The sequence below is a fragment of the Garra rufa genome, chromosome 25 (genome assembly GCF_049309525.1).
Source record: "Garra rufa chromosome 25, GarRuf1.0, whole genome shotgun sequence".
NCBI lineage: Eukaryota > Metazoa > Chordata > Actinopteri > Cypriniformes > Cyprinidae > Garra > Garra rufa.
This window is the reverse complement of record NC_133385.1, coordinates 14,001,776-14,016,095: the sequence shown is the minus strand read 5'-3', so window position 1 is coordinate 14,016,095 and position 14,320 is coordinate 14,001,776. Positions and strand designations below refer to the sequence as shown.

Sequence of the window (14,320 nt, the reverse complement as noted above, 5' to 3'; positions counted from 1 at the left end):
TTTAACAGATACAATAAATTAAATGCGACTGAAGTAGGGTTGATTTATATGACTGACCCAATTGTTATTTTTCAGTGTTCTAAATTTATTTACCTTGTCCAAATAAATCGAATATATGTGAACCTTCAGAATGAACCGATACACTAGAATGAAACAGACTTGTTAAAGCTGAGAACTTGTTTGAACATTGCCACAGCTTACTGTAAATCATAACATAACTTGACATTTAAACAATTTTGTCATGGTACACTGCGACTACTTGTTACTGGAAAAGCTACAATGTTTGAAACATCTGAGCTACTGTCACACTATTAAAAAACGTAGTTAATATTTCCTTCATTGGTGCCACTAATAAAAGCATAAGCTTAAGTGTCTTTTTCATCTAATTATATGATTTATATAATGTCTTACAGGAAATGAATTGGAGGAGGATTTGGAGATTTTAGAAGAGGCCTCACTCCAGGTACTGAATATCAAAATGCCTTTTGTGTTTGAGCACAGTACCTTCATCTTCAGCTCTAATGGTGTGTTTGTGTCGAGCAGGTGTGTAAATCTCACTCAGGGCTCCTGGGGAAGGGACTGGCGCTCTCTCACTCTCCCACAATCCTAGAGGCACTGGAAGGCAACCTGCCACTGCACCTGCAAACTAACGAACACTCCTTCCTAGAGGACTTCATCACCTGTGTACAAAACTCCAGCGGTGGGCGGCTCGCCAGGTCTGTCCCAAACATCTCCTTTTATTCATAAATAATCTAATCAGTACTGTGTTTATGGTCTTTTGATAGCTTAAAGCCCTCATCCTAGCATCTGTACCATTCTGCTCTCCCAGGTGGCTTCAGCCAGACTCCTACGCAGACCCTCAGAAGACCTCTCTCATCCTGAACAAAGACGACATCCGCTGTGGCTGGCCCACTACTGTTGTGGTGCAGACCAAAGACCAATATGGAGATGTCGTGCATGTGCCAAACATGAAGGTTAGCATCTTTTTCAAATTAAAAAGTGTGTTATGAAACAAGCATGAATCTAAGTGTCTCTGCTCTGTGTTGTAGGTTGAGGTCAAGGCGGTTCCTGTCTCTCAGAAGAAGTCCATCCAGCAGGAAAACATGAAAAAGCTGCAGCGTTTGCCAGGCAGCTCCTCTAATTCCACATCAGGCACTGATCTCACCTACGGTGGCCACCCAGCGCCCAAACTGGAGGCGACGTATGAGCCCATGATTATCAAAGAGGCCCGTTATATCGCCATCACCATGATGAAGGTTCCTCTCATCTCTTGACTTGATAAATACAGTAGCTACAAAAATTATTTGGATTATTACCCTAGTGTTTCTCATTTTTAACCATCTTCCCAAACTTTCTTCCTAAAGTTGTCACTTGCTTTTTTTTTTTATCCAGGCGTATGAAAATTACTCCTTTGAAGAGCTTCGCTTCGCCTCACCGACACCAAAGAGGTTCAAAGACTGCTTTCCTACCTGTCACATATAAATGACAAACAAATTCAAATGCGAACACAGGTTTCACGCTGAGTTTATTTGCTTTTTACTCAGACCCAGTGAGAACATGCTTATCCGGGCAAACACAGATGGCACCTACAGCGCTAACTGGACCCCTGGTGCTGTTGGGCTTTACACCATTCATGTGACCATCGATGGCATTGAGATTGGTAACTGCTTTTCAGATTAGAGCTCTGTGTTTGGAGGGTGTCCAAAGTGGATCGTGTATATTTCTAGTGCTCAAATAGGTTTTCGAAATCAGTTTCTTCAGGAAAAAAAGGATAAAATATGATTTATAGTTGTTGTGCATGAAGTCTTTAGTAACTCTTGATATTATGAAGCTATGAAATTGGTTTGCTGACAAAAATAATGTTTGTTCAGATGCTGGTCTGGAGGTGGAGGTCAAAGACCCACCCAAAGGAATGATCCCTCCTGGCACACAGATGGTCAAACCTAAAGCTGAACCTCAGCCTAGTAAGGTGAGTTTCCAAATTCCCAAGCAGCAGCTCAATCTGATGTGTCAGGTCTGACTACTTTACTGTTCAAATGTTTGAGATTGGTAAGATTTAAAAAAAAAAAAATGTTTTAATAGTCTTTCTGCTTTCTGCTCCTTAAGCCTGCATTTATTTGAGATATTTAAAAGAACTGTTTTCTATTTGAATATATTTAAAAATGTGATTTACTCCTGTTTTTTTAAAGCTGAATCTTTAGTTTAGCATCATTACCCCAGTCACATGATCCTTCAGAAATCTTTTTTATACTTTGCTGCTCAAAAAACATGTATTATTATGTTGAAAACAGCCGAGCGGATTTTTTTCAGGTTTATTTGATGAATAGAAAGTTCAGATTTTTTTGTAACATTTATATATGTCTTTCACTTTAGATAAATTTAAAGTGTCCTTGCTAAATAGAAGTATTTATTTCTATCATTTCTTTAAAAAAAAAAAAAATACTGACTCCAAGTTTTTTAATGGTATAGTGTATGTTACAAAAGGTTTTTATTTCAGATAAATGCTGATCGTTGGATCTTTCTATTCATCAAAGAATCCTAAAAAAAATTATGTACTCAACTGTTTTAAATATTGATAAAAAAAAATGTTTCTTGCAAATCAAATTAGCACTTATAATTAAAAAAGGATCATGTGACACTGAAGACTGAAGTAATGATGCTAAAAAATGTAGCTTTGATCACCGGAATAAATTACATTTGAAAATATATTCAAATAGAAAGCAGTTATTTTAAATAGTATAATTATTTCACAATATTACTGCTTTTGCTGTATTTTGGCTTGAATAAATACAGGCTTGGTAAGCAGAAGATACTTAAAAAAAAAATCTGTCCAAAAACTTTTGACTGTATGTCTGGTGTAAAAGAAAATTGTCAAAATTAAGAATAACCAGGGCTCTGACAAAAGCTTTCTTTAAATGCTTTTAAATTATTTTATCAGAAACTCGGTTTTGGAAATGACTGATACTGCTAACCATGAAAATGCTTAATGTCTGTGCCAATAATTGGCCAGGCCAAGAATCAGTTGATGCATATTTTTGAAAGAAACCTCTTATGCTCAGCAAGTCTGCATTTATTTTAAACAGTAATATTGTGAAATATTATTACAATTTAAATGTAATGAATTCTTTTGATGCAAATCTGAATTTTCAGCATCATTACTCCAGTCTTCAGTGTCACATCATCCTTCAGAAATCATTCTAATATTCTGGTTATCAATGTTGAAAGCAGTTGTGATGCTTAATATTTCGAAGGAAATCGTGACACTTTTTTGGGGGGATTCTTTGATTAATAGAAAGTTTAACAGAGCGGCGTTTATTTAAATGATAAATCTTTTGTAATTCTATGCATTTTTACTGACTCTTTTGAAGGGTCTTTGCTGTATAAAATTAAGTTCTTAAAAAAAAATCATATAGACCACTACCTTTTCAATGATAGTGTAAATGGTCACAACTGGACTGTCATTCTTTGGAAAATTTGATTAAAAATGTTTTGCACTGAAGCAGATAGTATACAATTACAGCATTTATTTTTATAAATATGATTTGTGATCCTGGACCAGAAAGCCAGTCATAAGAGTATTTTTTTTTTTTTTAAATTGAGATTTATACAAGCTGAATAAATAAGCTTTCCATTGATTTAGGTTTGTTAGGATAAGACTATATTTGGCCGAGATACAACTATTTGAAAATCTGGAATCTGAGGGTGCAAAGAAAATCAAAATATTGAGAAAATCGCCTTTAAAGTTGTCCAAATGAAGTTATAAGCAATGCATATTACGTTTTGATATATTTACAATAATTTACAGCAAATTTACAAAATATTTTCATGGAACATGATCTTGACTTAATATCCTAATGATTTTTGGCATGCAAGTAAAATCGATCATTTTGACCCATACAATGTATTTTTGGCTATTGCTACAAATATAACTTACTACTTAAGACTGGTTTTGTGGTCCAGGGTCACATTTTATGTCATTATAAATACTTTCTGGAAGTTGATGTCCCACACCTTGACGTGCAAACATCCATCTATAACTATTTTTAAACAGAATTTAAGTAATTTACTTTAGAATTAGTTCATGATTATACAAATTTTACTAATTAATTTACACTCTTGAGGGACTACATGATAGGTAGATGGGTAGTTTGTTTTTGTTTATAAAGAGTGGAGGCTAGAGACTATTGGTGTGCAAGTAGCTGTTTGTACACCATGAATTTCTTTACTGTGTATTGGGAAACAAGCAACACATCTGCGCAAAATCAAATGTCTTTCCTACTCTTTGCTGCTGAATGTCTGGACTGACGTTTCTCTCATCTGACAGGATGTGTGGGTTCTGTTCTTCTTTCTGCTCTCTGTAGCATCCTGCCGTCTTCTCATCTGTCTCACTGTCTCTCTGTCTCTCCCCCTCTGCTTCTCTCAGGTGCGCAAATTTGTGGCCAAGGACAGCGCAGGGCTGCGCGTGCGTAGTCACCCCTCTCTGCAGAGCGAACAGATAGGCATAGTCCAAGTCAATGGCACCATCACATTCATTGACGAGGTAACCCGCTCTAGAATAGGGTCAAACTCTTCTGAATTAAAGTCCCTTTTTCTCTTTCTTGAATCTGTGAACGTAATTATGAATGGTTAATTAATGCTCTGTTTTAAAACGAAAGGCTTTTAAAACAATTTCCGCATTTCTCTAAGCTTTTAAATTGACTTTTGATTTGGTCAGAAGCATTTATTTGCCTATCCTTTGCTTCATTCACATGCAGGAGACTTTGAGGCTGTAGTTCAATCTCAAATAGGAAAACTAAAAGAAGAAAACCCATTGCTGCATGTCAATCACTCATAGCTCCTATTAGACCCAGTTTCACATTCGCAGTGCTGTCGGTTGCTCTGAAGGCCCTTTCACATGACTGGCAGATGCATTGAACTTTATGGAGCGAAGCGTCAGCTACAGCCTTTCCCTGGAAACTTGTAATGTTTGGCTCAACCATTCGCTGTTGACCTTTCAAAGCACGCCTAATTGGAAAAACTGCATGACGTTTGCATGACAGGCCAAACTATATATAATAACACCTAGCAGTCAAAATTTTGGACACACTTGACTAAACTTTTCACTTTTTATATATATACTTTGTGTATGTGTGTGTGTATGTGTATATATAATATATAATTAATTACTAACTATTAATATCTGTTACCTTTTGTTTATATAATACACTATTGTTCAAAAGTTTGGTCAGTAAGATATTTTTATATTTATAGAAGTCACTTGTGCTGCAATCATTTGATTAAAATACAGTAAAAATAGTAATATTGTAAAAAAAAATTTGAATTTACAATAACTGGTTCTTATATATTTATAACTTATATAAGTTATAAAATAATACACATTTTAATATATTTTAATTGAAGTTTATTCTTGTGATGCAAAACTGAATTTTCAGCATCATCTTGTGGCTTGACAGAGAATTTTAAAACAGAATTTTAGTAATCATTTACTAATTATTATAAATGTTTTATACTCCAGTCTTCAGTGTCACATGATCCTTCAGAAATCATTATGTTATGGTATTTTGCTGCTCAAGAAAAATGTATTATTATTATCAATGTTTAGATGCTGCTTAATATTTTTCATTCATTTGAAATAGAAATCTTTGTAACATTTATGTTTTTGATCAATTTTAATCAATTTAATATATTCTTGCTAAATAAAAGTATTATTTTTTTTACTGTAATTTCTTAAGGATTACAGGAGAACATTTACAGAAAATGTACCCCCCGCACCCCTTGTCATCCAAGATGTTTATGTCTTTTTTTCTTTCTTAAGTTGTAAAGGAGGAAAACGTTTCAGGATTTTTCTCCATATAGTGCACTTCTATGAAGTTTGAATTTCCAAAATGCTGTTTAAATGCAGCTTCAAACGATCCCAGATGCGGCTGTAAATGATCCCAGCCGAGAAAAAAGGGTCTTATCTGGCGAAAATATGGATTTTTTTTTTTTTTTTTTTTTTTTTACAATTTCAAATCCAGCGTTTGAGGTTAAAAAGTATATAAATTGTAATTCTTAAAAAAAAAAAAAAAACGATCATTTAGCTAGATATGACCCTTTTTCCTCGGCTAGGATCGTTTACAGCCGCATTTGGGATATTTTGAAGCCACATTTAATCTGCATTTTGGAATTTCAACCTCAGGGCACCATAGATGTCCTCTATATGGAGAAAAATCCTGAAATGTTCTCCTCAAAAAACATAATTTCCTTACGACTGAAGAAAGAAAGTCATGAACATCTTGGATCTCAAAGGGGTGAGTACATTATCTGTAAATTTTTGTTTTTGAAGTGAACTGACCTCAGACTTTTGAATAGTGTGGCATTATCTAATAATCATTTATGTATTATATTAGCACATATAGATCTGTTTAATGCTTTTTAATGCAAATTAATTGCTTTGCAAAACTAAAAATGCTTTTTGGAAAAGTATAGTAAGGAAAAGGCAGTTTAATTTAAATAGTATATATATTTTTTTTTTTTCTATTCATGTCCAAACTTTTGAGTGGTAGTGTAAGCTTGCTGCTGACTTGTAAACTAGCAAACTTGTAGAAATTGCCCTTAGATGCTGATGCAGTGCTTTTCACATGCTCAAAGTGGCGCAGGACCTTAACATGAGTCACGTGAAAGGGCCTGTTGTTCCCTGCTGGCAACCACCAATAGCATTTACAGTACATGCATACACAAAGTTTGTAGATGATGCATCTCAATGTCCCTCATTATAAATCCAATTGGTTGGCGCTGTGCATTAACGCGATTGGCTCTGCAGCCTCAGAGGCTCGTGCGAGGGGCGTGTTAGCAGTTACAGGAGGGCATGGCTCCGCTCTGTTGCTTGTTTCCCATAGATCCACAATGATGATGGTGTCTGGCTCAGACTGAATGATGAGACAGTAAAGAAGTATGTTCCCAACATGAATGGGTACACTGAAGCCTGGTGCCTCTCTTTTAACCAGCATCTGGGCAGAAGCCTCCTGGTCCCTGTCGACGTAAGTAAAAGGCCTCCCCCTTTGTAGATTAGCCGGAGCCCCTACTCTCCTCATTTGGGAACGGGATTTCTAACTGCCAGCTTAACTTCAATCATGTTTAGGGTTGATCATTCGATGTACTTCAGTTTGGCTCTTTTTTACAGTGAATCATGGGCATCTAATGACCCACTCCCAAATGTCTACAAGCATGCTTTGTCGAGTACTTACAAAGACCAACAAAATGTGTCTTTGCATGTGTTAGTGCTGCTGTGTAGTTTAGATTGGGCACGATCACTCGGAGGCCAGGATGGAAAGTGTTAAGGGTGGGTGCATGTTGCTAGTTCCTTGTCTTATTAACTCCTGATTGAAAGACACTAACTCATGCACACTGTTTTGTAGGGCTGCACGATTATGACAAAGTTCGTATTTCGTCGATTTGATTTTTAGTCGCTTTTATTTATTACAGTGATTAGTTCCAGTTTACACCACATCTACATCTTGTTTGTAAAACCTGGGATACACTAATGCATTGTTACTTTTGCGTTTGCGTTACTATGTTACTTTTGCGTTACAACTGTTCGTCACACAAAAAGTGAAATTAATAAGCCTCGGTCTGAAGGAAATTTCTTTGCACGTCACTTCTAGTTTCTCTCAACACAAGGATGGGAGAGATGTCAGTCAGTAAATGGGAAAACAAACCGTTACTTATTTAAAAAAGTAACTCTGCTTGTAATGTGTTAACCCCAACACTGTTCCAGAGGTAGTTGAAAACTCATTAGACCGTATTGTAATGTAGACGTATTGTAATGTCTCTGCCTACTGAACTAATTCTTAAACATTAGAACCTCCCTTTATAGAAATCAGGAAAATGGTTGAAAGTGGATAGAAGAAAGATTAAGGGTGTGTTCACACTTGTAGTTTGCTTGGTTCATTTGGACCAAAATGGTAAATGATACATTTGGTCTTGTTCTGCATAGTGTTCACACTGGCATTTTTGACAGCGAACCTAGAGATACAGAATCTAAATGTTTAGTGCTCATCGTACACTCCAAACAAAATGAAAAGATGCGTTCAACTTAAAGTGGCGCTGCACAGACCAATCGTTTTGTGACATCAAAGTTCCCGTTCACAGATTGATCTGCTCAGCACTGCTTTAAGTCGAATACACCTAATGTCATCAACTGGACTAAGCGTGCTCGTTGTTGTATGTGCATACGATTTTATTTTCACCACATGCAAATTCTCAAAGCTCATAAACCACCAGAGTTCATTTGGATGTGGACCAAGACCCATCTTTTTAGCGGCCTTGGTCTGCTTGTTTGGTGCGAACCAGGGTTCAGATGGCAGCGTTCACACTTACTCAAACGCACCGCGCTAACAGAGCAATCACATCAGAGTTCATTTTAATCAAACCAAACATGACAAGTGTGAACACACCCTTAGATCGAGAGATCAGCAAAGGACCATTCATACACCTGACCATACACTCTTCCTTTAAATCAAATTGAAAGTGAACAAAAGATACAGATTAAAAAAACGGGTGTAAACAGGACCAGAGTCTGAAGATAGAAAAATCTGTCTGTGCTCATCGTATACTACAAAATTTTCTGCGAAATCGGCTAATTATAGCATTCTGAAATTGGCACACTGAGTCCTAAATTTTCGCAATATCATGTGTTCCTTGTTACCACATTGGGGCGGCGGGATTTTTAGCGGCGATCCAGTTGCGCTTCACTTTGTTTTATTTTTTATTATCCAGACTATTTTCTCCCTCACAATATGTTATTGTCGTAAAATAAATTCCCCTATTGAATCGAGCTGTTTGTGTTGACCCTCATTTATGTTATAGCTGTCACTGTAACATAATTGGGGGCTCGTCCGGGATGTTAAAGTGAGAATCATACCTCTAGACTTGTAACACTATTTCTGACTTTCTCCAACTGGTCTTAACTCTGGTTAACCTTCCAGACTATTTTCTCCCCCACATGTTATGTTATTGTCGTGGAATAATTTCCCCTATTGAACCAAGTCTTTTGTGTTGACCCTCTTTTATGTTATAATTGTCACTGTAACATAATTGGGGGCTCGTCCGATGTGTTATTGTGAGAATCATACCTCTAGATTGTAACACTATCTCTGACTTTCTCCAACCGGTGTTAACTCCGGTTGAGTTTGGAGACTATTTTCTCCCCCACAATATGTTGTGTTATTGTCGTGAAATAAATTCCCCTATTGAACCGAGCCTTTTGTGTTAACCCTCATTTATGTTATAGCTGTCACTGTAACATAATTGGGGGCTCGTCCGGGATGTTAAGGCGAGAATCATACCTCTAGACCATAAGAGTGCATTCACAGCGGACACGACTTGCGCTAATAAATCGCGCGTAGTTGGACGCTTGAACATTTTAGTTTACTCGCTTCATTCGCGCGTTTAATTTACTTCACAACAGACGCGAATTCGCGTCATGGGAGGGGCATCTGCCACTCGTCAGCGGGAAAGTAGTTGTAAAATAGGTGAATGAGCTCAATTTGCCAGCTTTAGCTTGCCGTAGTCTATGTAGGATATTTGCGTCTTTGCATTGACTTAACATGTAAATCACTCGCACTTGCCGCTTCATTCGTGTCCGGTGTGAGCGCACCATAATACTATCTCTGACTTTCTCCAACCGGTCTTAACTCCGGTTGACTTTCCAGACTATTTTCTCCCCCACAATTTATGATGTTATTGTCGTGAAATAATTTCCCCTATTGAACCAAGCCGACCCTCATTTATGTTATAGCTGTCACTGTAACTTAATTGGGGGCTTGTCCGGGATGTTAAAGCGAGAATCATACCTCTTGACCTTAACACTATCGCTGACTTTCTCCAACCGGTCTTAACTCCGGTTGAGTTTCCAGACTATTTTCTCCCCCACAAAATTTTATTTCTCTGTCGTGAAATAAATTCCCCTATTGAACCGAACCTTTGGTCTTAACCCTCATTTATGTTATAGCTGTCACTGTAACATAATTGGGGGCTTGTCCGGGATGTTAAAGCGAGAATCATACTTCTAGACCGTAACACTGTCTCTGACTTTCTTCAACCGATCTTAACTCTGGTTAACTTTCCAGACTATTTTCTCCCCCACAATTTATGTTATTGTCATGAAATAATTTCCCCTATTGAACCAAGCCTTTTGTGTTAACCCTCATTTATGTTACAGCTGTCACCGTAACATAATTGGGGGCTCGTCCGGGATGTTAAAGCGTGAATCATACCTCTAGACCGTAATACTATCTCTGACTTTCTCCAACCGGTGTTAACTCTTCCAGAATGCAAATCAAGGGCAAAAACCTGTGCTGAAGTTGTGTAGTGTATTCCAGTGTTTGTTAGGTTTTACACCATCTACATTGTAAGTGAGTGGGGCAACATGTCATGATTCTTTTCTGTTTGCTTCCACAGTTTTTTTTTTTTTAAGTGTCAGGTCATGTTTCTTCAACAATAAAAAACAGAACGGAGTCTATAGGCTCTCTAACGTGCAAATAAGGTGACAGCTTAAGGAAAATCTTTAATCGAGGCTTTATGATTAATTTATTGCGGCAGCTGTTCAATTGTGCAGCCCTACTGTGTTGTTACTCATCATATGTGGTGTGAAAAATAGCTCTTGTATTGCTAACAAATATCTGTGTACAAAGCTTTGCTGTTTCCTGGTCATGACAGTATAGACGTATGAGCTGCATCAGTGCGGTTCACTGAAAACTTTAATCTCTTCACATAACCAATTTGAAATTATAAACATTAATAAACAGACGAAGATTCATTTGGTTAAAAATGATCATAATTAAACCTTTTCAACAATTGGTTTAAAAGGGGTTGATTTGTTTAAATTAGCTGTCGGGGTCCCGCAACTTTTAATGAGGTTCTGCCATGAAACAAGCTGTTGTCCTAACCCAAGGCCTGAAAGTGGGCTGTGATTTTGAGAGCATAATTACCTCTGGATGTGAAAATGTCATCAAGGCTCCCAGTATGAACAGCATGACACACCACCAATCTTTTTTGGAAGATTATGAGTCTTCATATTTATGTGATTTATTTTTCATTTGCCGTGTTTTGTGATTTTAAATTGTTGCAATTGGAGCATTTGCACTCACAATCTTGAGCAGAACTTAAGTTTTAGGATTTTGTTTGCTAGACCTTCTCAGGCTTTAAATTCTTCTCTTACTGTCTCACGGAGAAAATTCGAAAAAAGTCAAATAGACTGTCACTATAACATCCATCTCTTCCAAAAAAAGACAAACCATACCATCTGCGTTTCTAATTGAAGGTAATTCCCGAGCGTGTTTTGACTTGCTTATAATCTGTTGCTCAGAATATCTTTAGCGCTAGCCAAGGAGTCAGGGATATCGACTTTTTGTCTTGGACGACCTTATCTTGTTTTCCTCAGGTGAGTTGTGAGATGAGGTGTGTGTAGCTTGGCTGCTGCTTTGCTTTTCACCAGTGTTTCTCATGATTTTGAGACGTTTCCGGTTGTGATTTTTGGAGAGTCATCAGAGTTGCATGCTTAATTGTGTAAACTGTGTGAGTGAAAATATATTTTATCATCTTTTACTTGTATGCACAAAGGTTCCAGTACCACGTTTTGATTGTGTTGTAAGAACCTAATGATCATTACATTACATTTATGTTAACCTTGGGTAAAGCTTTTTGCGTTTTCATGTCTTAGTTCACACTTAAAACAATTGAAAGTCAGTTGCATGAGGATTTGAAGGAATAGTTCACCCACAAAATAAACAATTTGTCATTACTTACTTACCTTTATCTTGTTCCAAATTTATATGCTGTTTTCTTCTATGAAACACAAAAGGTGAATTCATTTTTGAGGAGTTTTACACACTTTTATGGCACATCTCTTAATAATGTATGCAAATGAGTAAATGTCTTTTTGTGTTCCATGATAAAAAATAACAATGCATAATAATAATGACAGACTTTTTAATTTTGAGTGAACTATTTCTTTAACAAAAAGCGGAATATGTGAATGCATGTTATTGTTTTCCCTCACACAAAGGCAAAATGATTTTTGTCAGTTTATGAACGGCATGTCTATATAGTATTAGTTAGCAGAACTTCGTCAAAACACAGTGGTATGTTTGTTATAATGATTTTCATCCCACAATTTACAATTAGATGATATCTTTAAAGAATATTTGTTTGTATTTAGAAGCACAATTGGAAAGTCTATGTATATAGAAATTATTCAGACACCAAATAAATAAATATATATATATATATATTTAAAGTTATATTTTTGGGGCTTTTTATGCCTTTAATGGACAGGACAGTAGAGAGATGACAGGAAATCAATGAGCAGAGAGAGGGGAGCAGGATTGGCAAAGAACCTCGAGGCGGGAATCGAACTTGGGTCGCTGTGAGCACAGTTGCGCTATATGTCGGCGCACTAACCACTAAGGCTATCGGTGCCGACGCCAAATATAATTTTTGATATTTTTTTACTAGTGGGTGCAGGACACTATAGTTCATTTATGTAAGTGAGGATAGCAAAATAAAGTAAACTGTGACATATTATACCCAAATATTCTTCATACACCAGTAAAATTGATAAAAATGTGGCACACTTTGACCTAACAGTGTTTTATTACATACCTTTCTATCAAAGTTATCTGACATTATCAGTAGGAATTGCTCTGACACAATTTAACTCTAAGTTCTTGTCATATTTGATTACCATTTTCTAAACTATACAAATAAACTGTGGTAATGTAAAAAAGGTTGAAGGTGTCTGAATAAATTGTACATTAAAACTGCTTCTATAAAATTTCTTTAAAGTCTTTGAATTAAAATTCATTTTTATATTTTTAGAGGACAAAAAAAGTCAAGGTTGTGCAACTGTCCCACAATCATAATGAGACTCTCTTTGTTAAACTAGATTTTTCTAATTGAACTCTTATTGTCTTTTGATCTAAAAATATACGATTTGCTTTCAAATATAAATTAACGATTGTCCTTTGGTTTTGCAGGAGGGCAGGTCAGATTTGGATGATTATGGAAAGGAGAGCAGTGGCCGCCCTTCCCATGACGCCAATGTACGTGACCTGGGCGCAGGCCAGGGTGGCGGACCGGGTCTTTATAAGGTAGTGAAGACCGGACCTTCGGGTCACAACATCAGAAGCTGCCCAAACCTTAGAGGTATCCCCATTGGAATGTTAGTTCTGGGGAACAAAGTCAAGGCGGTAGGCGAGGTATGGACTCCCAACTGTGTTACTGTGGCTGCCAATAAATGACTAATTAGCCAGATTTCTTGCTAGTTCTGCAGTTTCTGTAACACAAATTCTTCATTCTTTAGATGATTAGAGAACCCTTTGTGTAACGTCTTTTGATTGAGGCCATACGTGCTATGGCTCTGGCGTGGGTCTTGTGTCGTTCTGTACACATTATTAAAGCCCCTCTTAAGAACCACCAAGCATGGCTTCAGCTTTTGCACAGTAACCGTACCGTATAATCTGGCATGCTCTGTATGAAAATCTGTGTGATGCAACAATTAATAAATGATCCTAATTACCTATTAACAATAATGACAGATGAAGCTTGTGAATTAAGAAAAACTGAAGTCATTCATAATTTCCACTCTGTAAACACCTGGGTTGAGCAAAATTCAGAATTACAAATCCCTTTCAATTTGTAAATGTGAATTTGAATTGAATTCGTTCTGACCCATAGGATGTGGAACTGGAATTTGATGTAATGATAGGAAGAGGAACTTGTGGTTCTAGGATATTTATTTACTATACGTTTTTGGTGTGAAAACACAAATAAATTATTACAAATTATGTCAATTTATTATATTATATTATTATCTATCATGGTATTTTATACTATATTAGGACTTTTATAGATACCTTGAGGTATTGTATTGTATTATATTATATGTCATGTTATTTTAAACTATTTTATAACTTCTATAGATACCCTGAGAAATTATATATTATATTATATTATATTATATTATATTATATTATATTTATTTTAAACTATAATATGACTTCTATAGTTACCCTGAGGTGTTATATGATATTGTGTTATATTATATTATACTATGTCATGTTATTTTAAACTATGTTATAACTTCTATAGATACCCTTAGGTATTATATTATATTATGTTATAATATATTATATTATATATCATGTTATATTATGTTATGTCACGCTATTTTAAACTATAACATGACTTATGTAGATACCTTGAGGTATTATATTATATTAAATTATATTATATTATGTTATATTATATTGTATTATGTTATTTTAAACTGACTTCTGTA

General features: G+C 36.0%; 1 protein-coding gene across 1 annotated transcript in view; it reads left to right on the top strand.

The window, feature by feature from the left end:
* LOC141301158 (E3 ubiquitin-protein ligase MYCBP2) overlaps nucleotides 1-14,320 on the top strand; it is a 134,989-nt gene that overhangs the window by 84,650 nt on the left and 36,019 nt on the right. The window contains exons 44-53 of the mRNA XM_073831398.1: nucleotides 414-463; nucleotides 544-716; nucleotides 830-974; nucleotides 1,050-1,256; nucleotides 1,393-1,448; nucleotides 1,545-1,660; nucleotides 1,872-1,969; nucleotides 4,424-4,540; nucleotides 6,879-7,019; nucleotides 13,017-13,238. Of these exons, the coding sequence (XP_073687499.1) occupies nucleotides 414-463; nucleotides 544-716; nucleotides 830-974; nucleotides 1,050-1,256; nucleotides 1,393-1,448; nucleotides 1,545-1,660; nucleotides 1,872-1,969; nucleotides 4,424-4,540; nucleotides 6,879-7,019; nucleotides 13,017-13,238 (1,325 nt within the window). The remainder of the gene's footprint in view (nucleotides 1-413; nucleotides 464-543; nucleotides 717-829; nucleotides 975-1,049; nucleotides 1,257-1,392; nucleotides 1,449-1,544; nucleotides 1,661-1,871; nucleotides 1,970-4,423; nucleotides 4,541-6,878; nucleotides 7,020-13,016; nucleotides 13,239-14,320) is intronic.